The 15,485-nt window shown below is 36.6% G+C and overlaps 1 protein-coding gene across 2 annotated transcripts in view; it reads right to left on the bottom strand.

The window, feature by feature from the left end:
* Positions 1-134: 134 nt before the first annotated feature.
* The window catches only part of mtmr10 (myotubularin related protein 10), a 36,124-nt gene continuing 20,773 nt past the window's right edge, over positions 135-15,485 (bottom strand). For both annotated transcript variants that reach the window (XM_048184338.1, XM_048184339.1), the window contains exons 5-16: positions 14,326-14,468; positions 9,882-9,975; positions 9,016-9,163; positions 8,104-8,191; positions 7,728-7,816; positions 6,168-6,298; positions 5,790-5,859; positions 5,532-5,602; positions 4,618-4,790; positions 4,337-4,507; positions 2,778-2,966; positions 135-2,640 (exon numbers count right to left, since the gene is read on the bottom strand). In XM_048184338.1, the coding sequence (XP_048040295.1) occupies positions 2,038-2,640; positions 2,778-2,966; positions 4,337-4,507; positions 4,618-4,790; positions 5,532-5,602; positions 5,790-5,859; positions 6,168-6,298; positions 7,728-7,816; positions 8,104-8,191; positions 9,016-9,163; positions 9,882-9,975; positions 14,326-14,468 (1,970 nt within the window). In that variant the 3' untranslated portion in view covers positions 135-2,037. The remainder of the gene's footprint in view (positions 2,641-2,777; positions 2,967-4,336; positions 4,508-4,617; positions 4,791-5,531; positions 5,603-5,789; positions 5,860-6,167; positions 6,299-7,727; positions 7,817-8,103; positions 8,192-9,015; positions 9,164-9,881; positions 9,976-14,325; positions 14,469-15,485) is intronic.

The raw sequence follows: 15,485 nt of genomic DNA, 5'->3' as shown, positions 1-15,485 counted from the left end.
GCTTCAGTTACAGCTAGTTTAACCTGAGAATGTAAACGAATGACATTTAAAGACTGCTTTCGCTTACTTCTAAACTCTAAATCCTACTTTCTAATAGTTTTAAATGTACTGAAGAACAAAAAAGGCAAATCAAGTCAAATGTGGCAATTCTTTTTATTTGCATGAAAATCTGAAGAGCCAAATTTTGCATATTGCCTCAAAACAAGGCTCCCCTGAGCTCACAAACAAAAACTAAAATTACAAACCTTTATTTAGCCCCCACACAGACAAAACTGACCATCCACTAATATCTGAACAACTTCCACACAAAGCTTTGGAATTAGTCAGCATTGTTCCACTTAAACGCCAAAGAGGAAACTCCTGAATGTGATGTATTTTGAAGCATTTTTTTAATATCCAGAGAAAAAGAAAAAGGAGCAGGTACACTGCAATTCAGGGCCCACAACAAGGCACAGAGGATTTGTACAATATCCCTGTTTCAGTTTCTTTGCATTACTGAATAAATATCAGTGTTGTTTGACAAATCAAACAGTGACATTAAAGCATACAGTTGTCATACTCTTGACACCATTAGTGGTAAACTACACACATACTGTGCATTACTTCAGATTAGTTAAAGGGTATCAGGGAGAAAGGGTAAGTACCAAGTCTAGCAAAAAAAAAAAAAAATCTATATATATATAAATTGAAAACTTTTTACAAAAAAAGTCCCCAACCAAAATTAAAAGACTCTAAAATTAAAGAGGCTACATATCAAACAAAGACCAAAGTTAAGCAAAAGTTCACAGGTGCACAACTTTCTCAAATTATAATGTCTTATCTGACACTCAGATGCTGTTTAAGACACTGACTGCTTAACTACGTGTCAAATCAACCAGCTGATTGGCTCGAGCAGCTGTCAATCACTTTTAAACAGCCACGCTGTGCTTCAGAAAGGGCAGGGTCTGACAGACCGGGATCCAGCCAGCCTGACAAACACCGATATGTGCACAGTTATTGCCTGCTATTAGGGTTTATGTTAATAAACCCTGTCAATTCCTATATCGAGTTTCACAATTTTGGTTATTGATTTTAATAAAGCTAACTACAGTTAGACCTTACCAGAAGGTTTCAAGAAATCTTAAACTATTTTATGATTAAAAGTAAAATATATGTACATTTTATACCTTAAATTTAAGTTATAGTTCTACGATAACACTATAATAAGGTTCAATTCGTTAACGTCGTTAAATGTAATAGTATCGAGACCCAGCATTTATTAATCTTGGTTAATGTTAATTTTACTTGTACGCCCGGTTTCAAAGACAAGGCTTAACCCTAGCCCCAGACTAAAATACACGTTTGAGCGGTTTTAACTGCAAGCAACTTGAGATAAAACAATGCCACTGACATATTTAAAGATGTGTCAGTGCCATTGTTTTGTCTCAAGATGCACACCAGTAATGTTTTTTTCTTTTTCTAAGGCATGTTTATAAAAGATACTTAAATGCCCTAAATGAACCTAATTGAAACTAGGCCATAACACATTTTTACGTATAAATTAACATTCACCAATGTATTATGAATACATAAATTATATAAATTATAAATATTCATATGAACCTTTAATATATGCTATAAAATGGTTTATTGTTAGTTCACGACACCTAATGCATTAACTAATGTTAACAAATTCAACCTTAATATAAACTGTTACAAGTTCTACTTCCTTTCTACTAATGCCACAAGCTCCACACAAAAATCCACCAAGTATTTTCAGTTGAACACAAGGAGAAAAGTCCATACAGGCAGTGTAGAACAGATCCAAACAATCCTACGTCAGAAAGATGTGCGATTGGAGCTTTATATTTAATCATGTGCAAAAAAACCCTCACCGACAGACAACTCTCAAAAGACTGAATAAAAATGTCCAGGTAACTGTCGGTACCACACGCTTGCAGATTCAAAATGAGAACTAAATGCAAGTGAGAAGATCTTCAAGCCTTAGATCTTCATGTTCGTCTGACCTCATAGTCCTCCTATCCCAGCAGTCTGCCCTCAAATCGTCTCATTAGCCAGTGTCTCCGTAGAGAGCCAGATCTTGGCTCCACTGAGGAACTTGCTAAGAGGAGTCCCCGTGATGCCGGGGCGGCACAGGTTACCCACAGGAGAGAAGGGGAACGAGGAGCTGAGGTACTCTGGAGGAGCAGGGGACTGGTGAGGAGTCAAAGTCACTTTAAAGTACATTTTGCTGTGCTCCATGTGTTGGTTGCTGGGAGTAAAGCCTGCTCCTTTGTATTGCCTCAATTGGTTCTGGAGCATTTCAATCTCGTCTGTGAGCACTGAGAGCTTGTGGAAGGCGGTGATGGGGCCGCCCTGCGGGATCTGTGCCTCGGGAACCCAGCGGAGGAAGTAGAGCTTCCAGACAGAGAGGTGAGATGGGAGGAGCTGGGGCAGCAGCAGGCCCTGCAGGTCGACAGGACGAGAGAACCAGTCCCGAATGAAGCGCTCCGAGGGAGTTTCTTGCTGCTCCCGCACCTGAGACAAATCAGAACGGAGACGCAGTATGAGGGAGTTCCGGCGTGTAAGGGTGTCGTTCGGTCCGAGCGATCCGTTTCGCAGGGCAGAGGGCACACCCCGCAAAGTGGAACTGTAGTTTTTCTGAGGAAGAAGCAAAAAATATGATTGTATTTATTGACTTTTAGCCTTTTAAAAAAGAATTTGCATTCTATTGTGGATTGATATCAATTTAAAGATTTGTATGCAAATTGGCATGCAGACTAGTAGAGAGAGCTCACCTTGCTGCGCCTGTGTGTGAATGTCTTCACTGTGCCGTTTTGCACACAGGTAGCGATCTTGCCGACGTACAGGGGATTATTAAAAAGAGTCTGGTCTTTAAGACTAAATTGTTGGGACCAGTCCCACACCGGAGGAAAGCGCAGAGCCTGGTCCTGCCCCAGGTGAATACTCTTACTGCTCGCAAAATCCTGAAGAGATGAGAGAGAAAGAGGCAGACAGACACAGAAGGTTAGACATTAGCTCAAAGAGGTCAAAAAATATTGTATTAATATTGATTTCTCGCTCTTAAATATAAACTCATTGTAAAATAGCTGATATTACTGCAAGTTGTGATATCTAGTTAAGCTGTTAATTGGCAGAATTGTTAACTGTAATTATTGTTAATAAATACCTATGAATAAAACAAATACATAAACATTTAAAATAAAAATATAGATATATTAAAAACAATACTTCTGTTGTCATGTTTTATATAGCTGGAAAAGGAGTTCTTGCACTGACACTATCACCTGGGGGACTGTAAGATTTAAATTATTAAGTTTAGTAATATATACAATTGTTATTTATTTGCAATACACACACACATATATACACATACACATTATATATATATATATATACACATACATACATACATACATACACATACATACACATACACTACACACACACAGCCCCCCAAAAGTTAAATATACACGCCCTAGAAAAGTGGGGTTTTGGACCATTAGCAGCTATCTGACCTAAACTGGGTTCTAATTGGTTCATTATATTCTAAATTTATTTGGCAATCAATTGTTGAAGCTATTAAGGTGTGCTGACCCAAAAATCTTGTACAAACCTGGGCTGGCAAAGGGGCATGTCTGACTTTGACATGTATATATTGCCATTATTATGTAATCAAAATGAAAATTATTATTGGGTGTCTTCAATGATAATGTCAAGTTACTGTAATGTATCTGCACCAAAAAATGATAAGGATTTATGTTGATATCGTTCAAAAACCACACTTTGCCAGGGGTGTTTCCAAACTTTTGGAGGGCAGTATATATATATATATATATATATATATATATATATATATATATATATATATATATATATATATATATATATATATATATATATATATAGTCAAACCAAAATTTATTCAGACACCTTGAACATTTCATTCATTAATACAGTTTATTCACTATAGTTAAAAAATGGTAATAAAATATGACAAGATCTCAGAGTTAAACTGTGTCAGAAAAAAATGATCTTAATTATGTCAGATAACACTTAAGCAAAACATGGTCAGGTCAAAGTGTCTGAATAATTTTTGGTTCCAAATTTTTAGTATTTAGTTTTAGTATTTTAGTCCACTGTATGAAGAATTTTTGGGTATAATATGTCACAGTTTACTTTATTTTGCTATCCTCGCTTACATAAATTAACTATAGTGTCCTGCACCCACTAGTAAAAATATATAAAAAAATGTCAGAATGATGATATATTATATATATGGAATAAAAGTGTGTATTGCAAAACTAATTACAAAACTTGTAAAAAAGCATCTAACCCTGCTATGCTCTGCTCTTTGTCGGGGGCAGTTGAAGAGAAAGGTGCTGAAGACAGGGACCCACATACTGTCCCCCAGCACTGTCAGGTACACCTCAGTGAACTCAAAGGCTGCTGGGTACTGATTCCACAGCTGCCACACACAGTCCAGAAACAGCAGGAACAAAGGAGACTGCAGATAGAAAGAATATGAACAATCACATATGTGAACAAAGTGTGCCACACGTCCGTCTCTTATAAACAAACAAGATACTGGAATCTAACTGATATAAGCTGCACTACCTCCTCTTTATCATTCTTCTTCAGATGGTTGCAGCGGTCCAGGAACCGATGGCCAGCCATCACCCATTCTTTCTGAATCAGACCCTGGAAGCCATGCAGACTCCTGCAGTGAGGATCACACATCAGCTGCACCAGACAGGAAATCACACAACTCAGGTCCCGATCCTCCTTCTCTGTACACACACATACGGAATAAAGGGGCAAGGTCATTTATCACTTTACATGAGATTTGCAAGATATTACATTTAAGATATTAGATTTGTCTATAAGAGAATACAGAGTATCCAGTATCCAGAGTATCCAGCAGTAAAAGGAGTATCCTAGGTTATCCTATGCCTGACTAGCAAGCAGTAAGGCAGCACCATAATTGTTTAAAATATGAATAATAATAATAATAAATAATAATGTTACATTTATATAGTGCTTTTATAGTACTCAAAGCGCTTAAAAGGGAGAATCTCCTCAACCACCACGAATGTGCAGCATCCACCTGGATGAGGCGACGTCAGCCATATTGCGCCAGAACGCCCACCACACACCAGCTTATTGGTGGAGAGGAGACAGAGTGATGAAGCCAATCAGAATATGGAGATAATCAGGAGGCCATGATAGTGGACAGAGGTCAATGGGCAAATTTGGACATGGTGCCGGTTACACCCCTACTCTTTTTCAAAGGACATCCTGGGATTTTTTATGACCGCAGAGAGTCAGAGAATTATTTTATTTTATTTTATTTTATTTTATTTTATTTTATTTTATTTTATTTTATTTTATTTTATTTTATTTTATTTTATTTTATTTTATTTTATTTTATTTTATTTTATTTTATTTTATTTTATTTTATTTTATTTTATTTTATTTTATTTTATTTTATTTTATTTTATTTTATTTTATTTTATTTTATGGCTTCTTACCAAGGAGTATGACCGACACATGTCTGCTTTCCAGCATATAGACTACGTCTACTGCATGCCGCAGAAATGTCCTGTAAAAAAACAAATACCACACAAATCTTAGAAATGTACACAGTCATCACCATCTAAAAACAGATTTGTTGAGACCTAAATAAACACCTGAGAATGCACAAACAAAAAAACCTATGCCTGTTTCCGGCATCTCTGGCACAAGCTGAGAGCTCAAAGTTGTGACTACTGAATGTTCCTCAAACATACCTGACATACTCCATCCATCTTGAGCTCTCTAAAGATGACAGCCACTTTTCTTCAGATTCCTCAAAGGGCTCTGCATATACAAATAAATACAGAAGCGAGCAAAAAGACACATTAGAGCTAAAGTGGATAAGGCAATAAACAGATGATCTACCGAAAGACAGCTTAGATCATTTGGATCATTTTACAGATTTTAAGTAAGAGTATCAGCTAAAATGTTTTTAATGGCACCAGGAAGCACTGTGTGGGATTCTTGGAATAACCAAAAACATTCTTGGCCCTTACAGTAACCCAGCCTTAAGCTAAATTATTAACATGAATAACCCTGGCAAGTATTTCCTGTACTGCAATCATCCCTTTCTCCAACAGGGTATTGATTACCTATAACACAGATCTGCCTCAGTTTCAGAAGAGCAGCCTGAATATCCTGGATGTTTGGGAGGTTTTTGTCCAAATCCGACTTGAAGACATCACTGCGCAGGGGGTGACTCTTAATAATGGCACTGGAAATCCTGCAGAAACACAGAGGATTTAACCACTGCTTACTGAACACAGAATATGACAGCCTGTATCCTTGGATACTGGCAGAGCTGGCAACCCAACTAGGCTCATGAGCCAAAAGATCTGAGATAAGTAAACAAGCACAATCACAACATTTGGTGAAATAATATTTGGGAAAAGAACTGTCCAGAATGTATTATCAGTTCAGTATTATCTGCTTCATTTAGGTTTAAATCAAGGCCAAACCAAATCTATTGCCCTTCAATTCACCATGAAATCAATATTGACTATTCTCATTTTTTTTGGAATACTGCAGTGTTTCTTATAATTTATTTATCCTTGCACATCATTATTATTATTATACGTATTTACTGGTACGAGGGTGGAACAACCTGTCACTCACATGAGATCAAAGCAATAGCAAACCACAACGATCCAAACAAGTCCCCTTGGTCCCACCCTGCATTTTTTCTTGTTCAAGAAGCAGTTTCTTTCGGATATACACTGCCATTAAAAAGTTTGGGATTGGTAAGATTTTATTTTTTTAAATGAAGCTTATGCTCAGTATTAAAAATTGTGTTAAAAATACAAAATTAATTCTAATATGATGATTTGCTGCTCAAAAATCTTTTATTATCAACAAACTATTATTATCAATGTTGAAAACAGTTGTGCACAATTGCTTTTTCAAGATTCTTTGATTAATAGAAAGTTCAAAAGAACAGTATTTACCTGAAATCGAAAGCTTTTATAACATTATACATTACCATTCAGAAGTTTGGGGTCAGTAAGAAATTAATATTTTTATTCAGCAAGGATGCATTCAATTGATCAAAAGTGACAGTTAAGACATTTATAATGTTACAAAAGCTTTCTATTTCAAATAAAAGCTGTTCTTTCTTTTTTGTAACACTGGACTGTAGAGGTGACCCTGAATAGTCGACGAGTCGAATCTTCGATAGGAGATTCGCACTTTCTAGTGGACTACTGACTACCCCCTACAGTGCATGTCAGAGCAAATGAGAATCATGCGGTCAAAGGAACTGCCTGAAGAGCTCAGAGACAAAATTGTGACAAGGCACAGATCTGGCCAAGGTTACAAAAAAATTTCTGCTGCATATCAGTCGAATATAGGCAATCTGATTCGAATCGGATTCGACTATGTAAATCACCCCTACTGGACTGGAGTAATGATGATGAAAACTCAGCTTTGCCATCACAGGAATAAATTACATTTTAAAATATATTCAAATAGAAAACAGTTATTTTAAATGGTAAAAATATTTCACAATTAGCCTTGGTGAGCATCAAGAAGAGACTTCTTTTAAAAACATTAAAGATCGATCCCAAACTTTTGAACGGCAGTGTAATTCACAATAGAGAAGAAACAACTTCCGTTTCATGCCAACTTTAATCAGACTCTCATTCTCTCGTTCTTACCTCTGCTCCACCTTCCTTTGCTGCAGTGGGTCACTGATGTTAGACATGCGGACCAGAGCGCTCCCACTGGAGTGATTCCAGCACCATAACTAAAACCAAACACACACACACACAAATAAATACTCTTCAACTGTCTAAGATTAGCCTACATATGTCAACACACATGGCTGACTCACAGCTATTAAGTACAAATCCATCCACCAAGTAAGCTTAAATTAGACACGGTTTCACATTCTGCAAAGTTTTAAACTAAGACACTAACTGATGACTTTCTCTCTGAGTAAGAGCAAAACAGACTAGAGTAGTAAAAGTGATTTGTAGATTTCCTCCCCTCTAACTCTAAAACCAATAATCCAGTCCGGTAAATGGCGCTCACCGGGATGCGCTGGGAGTAAAAGCAGCAGGCATACTGCTTCAGATCCTGATCTGCTAGAGATACTGGAACCACAAAGAACTCTGGGAGACTGCAAAGATCAGGAAAAAAAGCAGTTAAATTCCACAAACGGCTCCCTGAAACTGTCATGCACAATGAAATATGTGATGCTTCTTTGTGTTAGTATTATAAACACAATGACCTGATACTGAACTGTGTGTGGATCAGTGAGATCAGTGCTTTCATTCCAGAGGATTACTGCATTCCTGTCTGTCTGAGCAGATTCATATGAACCTGTCATCTTTTAATCAGTTATCCTCATCTTATTAGGAGATTTATTTGGATGACAAAGGGGCCGTTTACACAACACCATTTTCAACTAAAACAGGAAAACTTTTTATGCGTTTTGGCCATTCATTTACAAGATAATGGCGTTTTGGGGGTATGAAAAATGTAAGTTTAGAAAACGTTCAGTATCAAGTTTTTGAAAACGCTACCATTATCGTCTTCGCGTAAACTACAAAAACAGTGACACCATGCGCATGCGTCAGTCATAGTGTTCCTTTACAGTGACCTTGCATGCATAATACAGTGTTTAGTTGCAAAAAGTCAGTCTTTCACAAAATCATGTTAATGGGGATCATTTTTACAACTTTGTCGTCTGTACGCAAAAAAATGCAAAGGAAAAACATTTCCATTTTTAATACATTGTTGTTGTGTAAGTGTACCCTACTAATTCACGTTCACTTAAACAACATAACATTTATACTGTACATACTCAAACTTGTGTTTCTGTCACATTTACTTGCTACATGAAAGTTACACAGCAATGATCATCAGCCTATAATGCTTATAATAAAAGCTGGTCGCAAAATAGATCATAATTTGCATGTAAACTTGCATTTTTACACTCACCTGGGCGAGATGAAATAGCCTTGATTTATGGTACACACCCTCCATTCAGAGGCGCCGGTACGCTTGATTTCTCTGTCCCAGTCTGAGGAGCAGTCGAACAGGGGCGTCTGGAACCCACCGCCAGGGTCAACACCATTCACCGTCTCACCTAAACAAACCAGACATGTACAACTCATGAGGGGTGAAAAGGTGAGAGGTGCAGGTGGTTATGGGACATGTTTACTGAGGTGTTTTTTTTAGATGGATAGATTGATCAAAACTGACACTGAAGACATTCATAATACAAAAGATTTCCATTACAAATAAATGCTGTTCTTCTTTCTATTCATCAATGAATCTTGAAAATATGTATCAGTTTCTACAAAAATATTAAGCAGCATAACTGTTTTCATCATTGATAATAATAAGAAGTGTTTTTGAGCACCAAATCAGCATATTAGAAGGGTTCTAAAAATTCAGCTTTGCATCACATGAGACATTTGACACATTACAAAACCTTATTGTCTGTAATAGTAGTGCATATATATAAAAAAAACAGTCTTCTTCAGATCGACATATAGTAACATGAATTTACACTGAAAAGCAGGAAGTTTGCATTACTGGTGCTGTCACATTCTCCTCTAATCAGGTTACATTCTGTCATTTCTTAAAAATACACGTTACAATGCAGCCCAATAATAGCAGCCATATAAATTTTAATTTAGGCCCTGCTATTCATAACATGAGCATTTTGCATTCCCTGGAAAGTCTCCTCATGTTTTGACTTGCAGGGAGGCTAAATGTATGGACAGCTCAACTCAGTTTGGCAGCTCTTGTGGAAACAGTGCAAATCATTTGTGGTCACAGTCACACGTGTGTTTTCATACCCGTTGATCCATGGTATCGCTTTCCGACGTATTCAAAGCCAAAAAGTAGCTGAGGGTCAGCAGGGTGGGAGTAATGAGCAATGGCCAGACAAACCTGTGGGAGCACATCACACATTCACATGACTAACACAAAATGACCTTCAACATTAGTTTCACTGTAATTTCCTAAGAAAACAAAACAGAAATATGATACTGAAATATAATGCCTTCTTTCATCTCATAATACAACAATTTTGTCATTTACTAACCAATTGTTTGCAGTCCAATTTACCCTTGCACATACCAAACGCTCCGTTACAAATAAGAAATGTACATCTCTAATCTTTGGAAGGGATTTGGAAGAGCTTTTGGAAGAGAAAATTATCCTGTGTTCAAATAAGCCATCATAACTGACATTCCTGCCACAGGGCACTGGAAAAATACCACCTGAACTGCTTGATTTAAATTCTAGGCACAAACCACTGCTAGTAAGGTCCCGAACTGGTTGATATCCCCCGCCCCAAGGACTATGGTGCGGTTTGGGAATTTTTCTCCCTTTTATCTCTTTTCCTGCAACACCTGTTGGTCAGTTCCCCTGTTTATTCATTCAGAAGAGCTTTTCTTGGCACAGATTTTGGATTCAGGCTTGAAAATATTCAACAACACTGAGTGCAGAGCACAAGCTATGCTAGACTTTCACCTTTACAACACAGTTAACAAACATACATTTCTCTTGCTGTATCTTACATATCTCATAGATGAGACTTTAAATAATAAATGCACTCTCTGTATGTCCTACTTGTATGAAAAGCAAATAGTAAATGGTTTGTTCACCCAGAAAGGAAAATTCTGTCATCATTTAGTCACCCTTATGTCGTTTAAAACCCATAAGACTTTGATTCATCTTCAAAACACAATGGAGGGATAGAAATATCTAAGATTTCATTAAAAGCATCTTCATTTGTGTTTCATAGAGATAAACAAGTCTTTTTTTAACAACTGATGACAGAATTTTTGGGGTAAACTATCCATTTAAAATTAAACTGTATAAACCTCTAATAAGAGGTCATTCACAGAATGTGTTTTTGCATTCCACTACACCACTTTCCTATTGTTTTTCTAAGTAAACATGCAGTAGATGGACGTGTTTTGACCTCTGCACTTGTGTCTTTTGCCTGACACAGTGTTCTAAAAAAGCAGAGCTTAACTTAAATTAAAAGAAATACACATCTCTAGACCTTGAGTTTTTTTCTCATTATACGCAATTACAATCACATTCTGTGTGAATGTCCCCTAAATACCGTTCTTCTCAGAGCAAGAATTTAATGCTTGTACTGGTAAAACGACAACAACATTTTCAGATGTGTGTTTGCCAGAAGTGTTTTCCCAAGGAGACTGGTGTAGGAAACTCTGAAGAAGAAAAACTTGCTCTAGGGACAGAAGTGCTGGGAATTAACAGTGACGATTATGGAGACACAACAGTCATGTGAAGTGAACAGCAGCTCTGTAATTTCCAACTGGATATTATGAAATTACCAGTTGGCTTTTTTCCATTGCTCATAAAGAAAAACATGAAGTATCTTTAATTCCACTCAGTATTTAGCCTAGCCTATACGAAAACGGTTCATTAAAACTCAAAAGCACACATAAAAGAGTCCCTCCTCCTCCACAATCCAAATTCAATATTTGATATTTATTTCTATTTTTGTCCAATCTGAGCTGAGATCCCTAAATAACTTGCCCCAGAGCTGTCTGCATTAGTTTCCCTTTTGGCTCCTCCATAATAATAGCACCAGAATATGAATAAGCAGGTCGCATTGCAACGGCTGTCAAGGAAACGCACTCTACTTGCCCTTCAAGTAAGCGCCGTAGTTTAGCGTTCAGTGGGACTGAGCAACAAAAGCCTCAGAGAAGCTCTGGAACGGAACTTCAGGATAAATGTGTGTGTTTGCTAAACGCTCAGAAAGTGAGAGCCGCGCTCAATGGGCTTTTTGTTCCTCTTGTTTTTTGTGGTGCTTTTCTTGCCCCTTTCTCCCCCTTCCTTCACACATTCTCAGGAGCTGGCAGACTGTTTAGAGCTGAACTCTGGCATCTCTTTTTTCCTCCTCCCCCCCCCTTACTTCACTCCTTCTATACCTCCAGTTATTCCCCTTAGAGTTTGGGCCCTGTATTTGGTGGGTAACTGCAGGTGAAAAGCTTGGCTTCCCTCATAGGCTTTTTCCCATTACTGAAAGGAAAACTCCCTTTTCCGCTTTCAAAAACATAAACAGCTCTTAGTGCAGCCTTTGAGATTCTAGTGACTAATAAATGATGACTAACAATCATTCCAAAGATGCTGTGGAAACCATTTCAATCTGAGTCATGCTACAGGAATGGCCAATCAGGGCACATTATGCTACAGGAATGACGAACAGGAGGCTGTTCTCCTCTTCTGACAGCCTTTGAGTCAGGAGCACAATGTGGAATGTTCGTTTTACACAAAGTTCCACATTGCCTGGCAACAGCAGCTGTTGTGAAGCAACAGGATGGGTTTGTAGGCCAGTGTGAGTCACAGAATTCAGAGTTCATCGCATGATCAGATCAGCTTGTATAAAGAGTTCTTTTTATCTGCTTTATGGCTCAGATATATATAACGGGAGGGAGAGAAATTCCTCAACAGAACATGCTTTATTTTATGAGCCTCTGATGGTTTTGGTGGGAACTTTCAAATACTCCAACATGCTTTTTAGTTCTTTTAAGCCTATCATTAGGGAAAATTAAAGAAAAAAAAAAAAAAGAAGAAAAAAAATGGGGTGGGTATGATATTTTAATGAGCCTCTTGTGCTCACCAAGGCTGCATTTATTTGATCAAAAATAAAGTTAAAAACTAAAATATTGTGAAATACTGCAATAAAAAAAATATTTTCTAAAATCCAATTTATTCTTGTGATGACAAAGCAGATACATCAGTCTTCAGTGTCACATGATCCTTCAGAAGTCATTCTAATGTGCTGATTTGCTGCTCAAGAAAAATTTCTTATTAGCAATGTTATAATCAGTTATTCTGTTTAATATTTTTGTGGAAACAGATTTTTTTTTTATGAATAGAAAACAGAACAACGTTTATTTGAAACAGAAATCTTCTGCGACAATATAAAAGGATTTCCTGTCACTTTTGATCAAATAAACGCATCCTTGCAGAATTGAAGTATAAATTTAATTTTTTTTTAAAAAAAATGAATGACAGTTTATAACGGTTTATAAATCACTCATTTTATAAATCACTCAAACACTGTCCAACAGCAACACCAGTGGATAAAGTTACTTTTGCCTCCCTTGAGCTCATTTTGGCCTCACAGAAGTCCTTTAAAGTGGCGTGCATGTAAGGGGGCAATTGCAAAACACATAAAAAGTAATGTTAGATGAACCAGTGCCTCCAAGCCACTGTAATTGGCTGATTACACTGTCTTTATTAAGATTAATGCCAGATTCTTATGATTGCAAAAGGTCCACAAATCAATATGAATGAAAACTGATGGAAATTAATGGACTAATTACAAAGTAAACAACTCACCCATTTAAACATTACTAATGAAACTCCCATGCAAATGGAAATTAACTTAAATTGATCTTAGAGTAGATTTTTAACCACAAAGTTTGGTTAAATTAATGTTTACAGAGGAGTTCATGATTAATGATTTGAATAGAAGGTGATTATTTAAATAAACAAAATGTAAATTATGACAGAATTGTCATTTTTGGATGAATTATGCCTTTAATAATTATAGCCAAACAACAAATTGAATTAACACAAAATATTCTTGTTACTGACTGTATTACTGTTATATTATATTTTGAAGCGAAGTTAAAAAATATATATATAAAAGGTAAATGGGATTCCACACACACTTCATCAGGAAACCATATGAGGACTCTACACGCTCATTTCAGAATCTACCGCATGCCACTGGTTTGCAGTGGGATCAGTGTCTACCAGACAAAGAAGGTGGATGAAAGCAGTGCTGTCTAGGTAAGGAGACAAACTGTAATCCCCTCATCCTACAACCTCTCAGTAGGGAAGGGGAGACGACAAGAGAAGAGACTTCCTGAAACACCACAGGCCTACAGTTTTAGGAAAAGATCCTTGCTTAAGTGGGACACTGACAAAAAGTGATCGAGGCTAAATGTGTGCATAAACCCGCATACACAATAGACAGAACACTGACTGAAATTAATACAAATCATAAATCCACTTAATTCCAGGAGGGGACCCAATAACATGCAGGAATTTCTCATACTTGTTTACAAATTTTACTTTAGGGAAAAAAAAAAAAAACATTCAGCAGAGGCTGCAGTCAAACCCATTAGCTCTTAATCCTCTCTCAGACTAATCCAAAAGCGCCTGGAACACGGAGGTGTGCGAGTGTGTTTGGGTGCAAGAGGCTGTGAGGTTAGTTATTTTATTGTGCGTGTGTGTGTTTTGTACCTTTTTAGCACTCTCGGGTCCAGCTTCATCAAAGCGGAATCGGATGATGCGGAAGTCTTTGCAGTAGAGGATAAGCTCAGTAGGGTTAAATTTCAGTTTCTGATTGGATCCTAAAATCTTCTGCTTCCCCTTAATATCATTCACTATATATATATAAAAAAAAAAAAAAAAACACACAAAACAATTTTATTTGGATTTTGTAACCATTACTGGTAGTAACAGAGAGACAGAGAACAGGTAATGATGGGGAGAAGATGGGAAAGCACTACAACACCATGTGTCAGAGAATGTGTACTTACTGCCAAGTTTACTAATCTCACTATTTGATAGTACATGTGCTAGTGAGCAGAGAGAGTGTACTATGTGCAATCTGTATTACATAATATTTAGACAAACAGTCTGAAGGCACAAGAAATCATGACCAGGTCTAAAAGTAAAAAAAAAAAAAATAACACTGAAATTATAGGAAGTTCTCTTTTCATAAAGTAAATACCAAAGAAGTGGTAATTTAAGACCACTTTTCAAATTTCAACATTTGGAGTTACATTAGAGAACATGACACAATTTTTTATCATAAGTGGAGTTCCTCTACCCAAGTATGTACATCCTCCAATGGGCCAAAAGAGGAAACGCTCATATTACCTTCAGGTTAGCAGTACTTGTGTAATAAAAAGCAAAATCATAATCATGCTGTTTTTGCATGCATTGTAAATAGAATGTATAGAATAGAACTGTACATTACATTTAGAAACTCGCATAAGCAGATTAAAATAACTTAACACAAATGATTACATACAGATTACATTACCTTATTAGGCAACTGCAATAAATTCAATTTGTAGTTTACTGACTGTAGCCCAAAGTTTATCGTTTCCCTAAAGTTTTTTAAAAGTATATGTATGTACAGAATAATTTTCAAGGAGAAAAACATGGAAAAATATCACTGTGCAATGCAATACTTTTCAAAAATTAATATCTTATGTCCACAGCAAAAATTTCTGAAATTACTAACTAGTAAACTTTACTAGTCTAAACAGTAAACGATTGTTTGATGAAAATAGTGTTTTAATCAAAACATACAATATGAAAGGAAACTATGGTAACACGATACAATAATGCTAATTTAGTTAATATGAGCTATTATGCATTACATAAACAAG

Source organism: Megalobrama amblycephala, linkage group LG3 (assembly GCF_018812025.1).
Source record: "Megalobrama amblycephala isolate DHTTF-2021 linkage group LG3, ASM1881202v1, whole genome shotgun sequence".
Classification (NCBI taxonomy): domain Eukaryota; kingdom Metazoa; phylum Chordata; class Actinopteri; order Cypriniformes; family Xenocyprididae; genus Megalobrama; species Megalobrama amblycephala.
The sequence above is the reverse complement of the archived record's forward strand: the minus strand, read 5'-3'. Positions and strand labels throughout refer to the sequence as shown.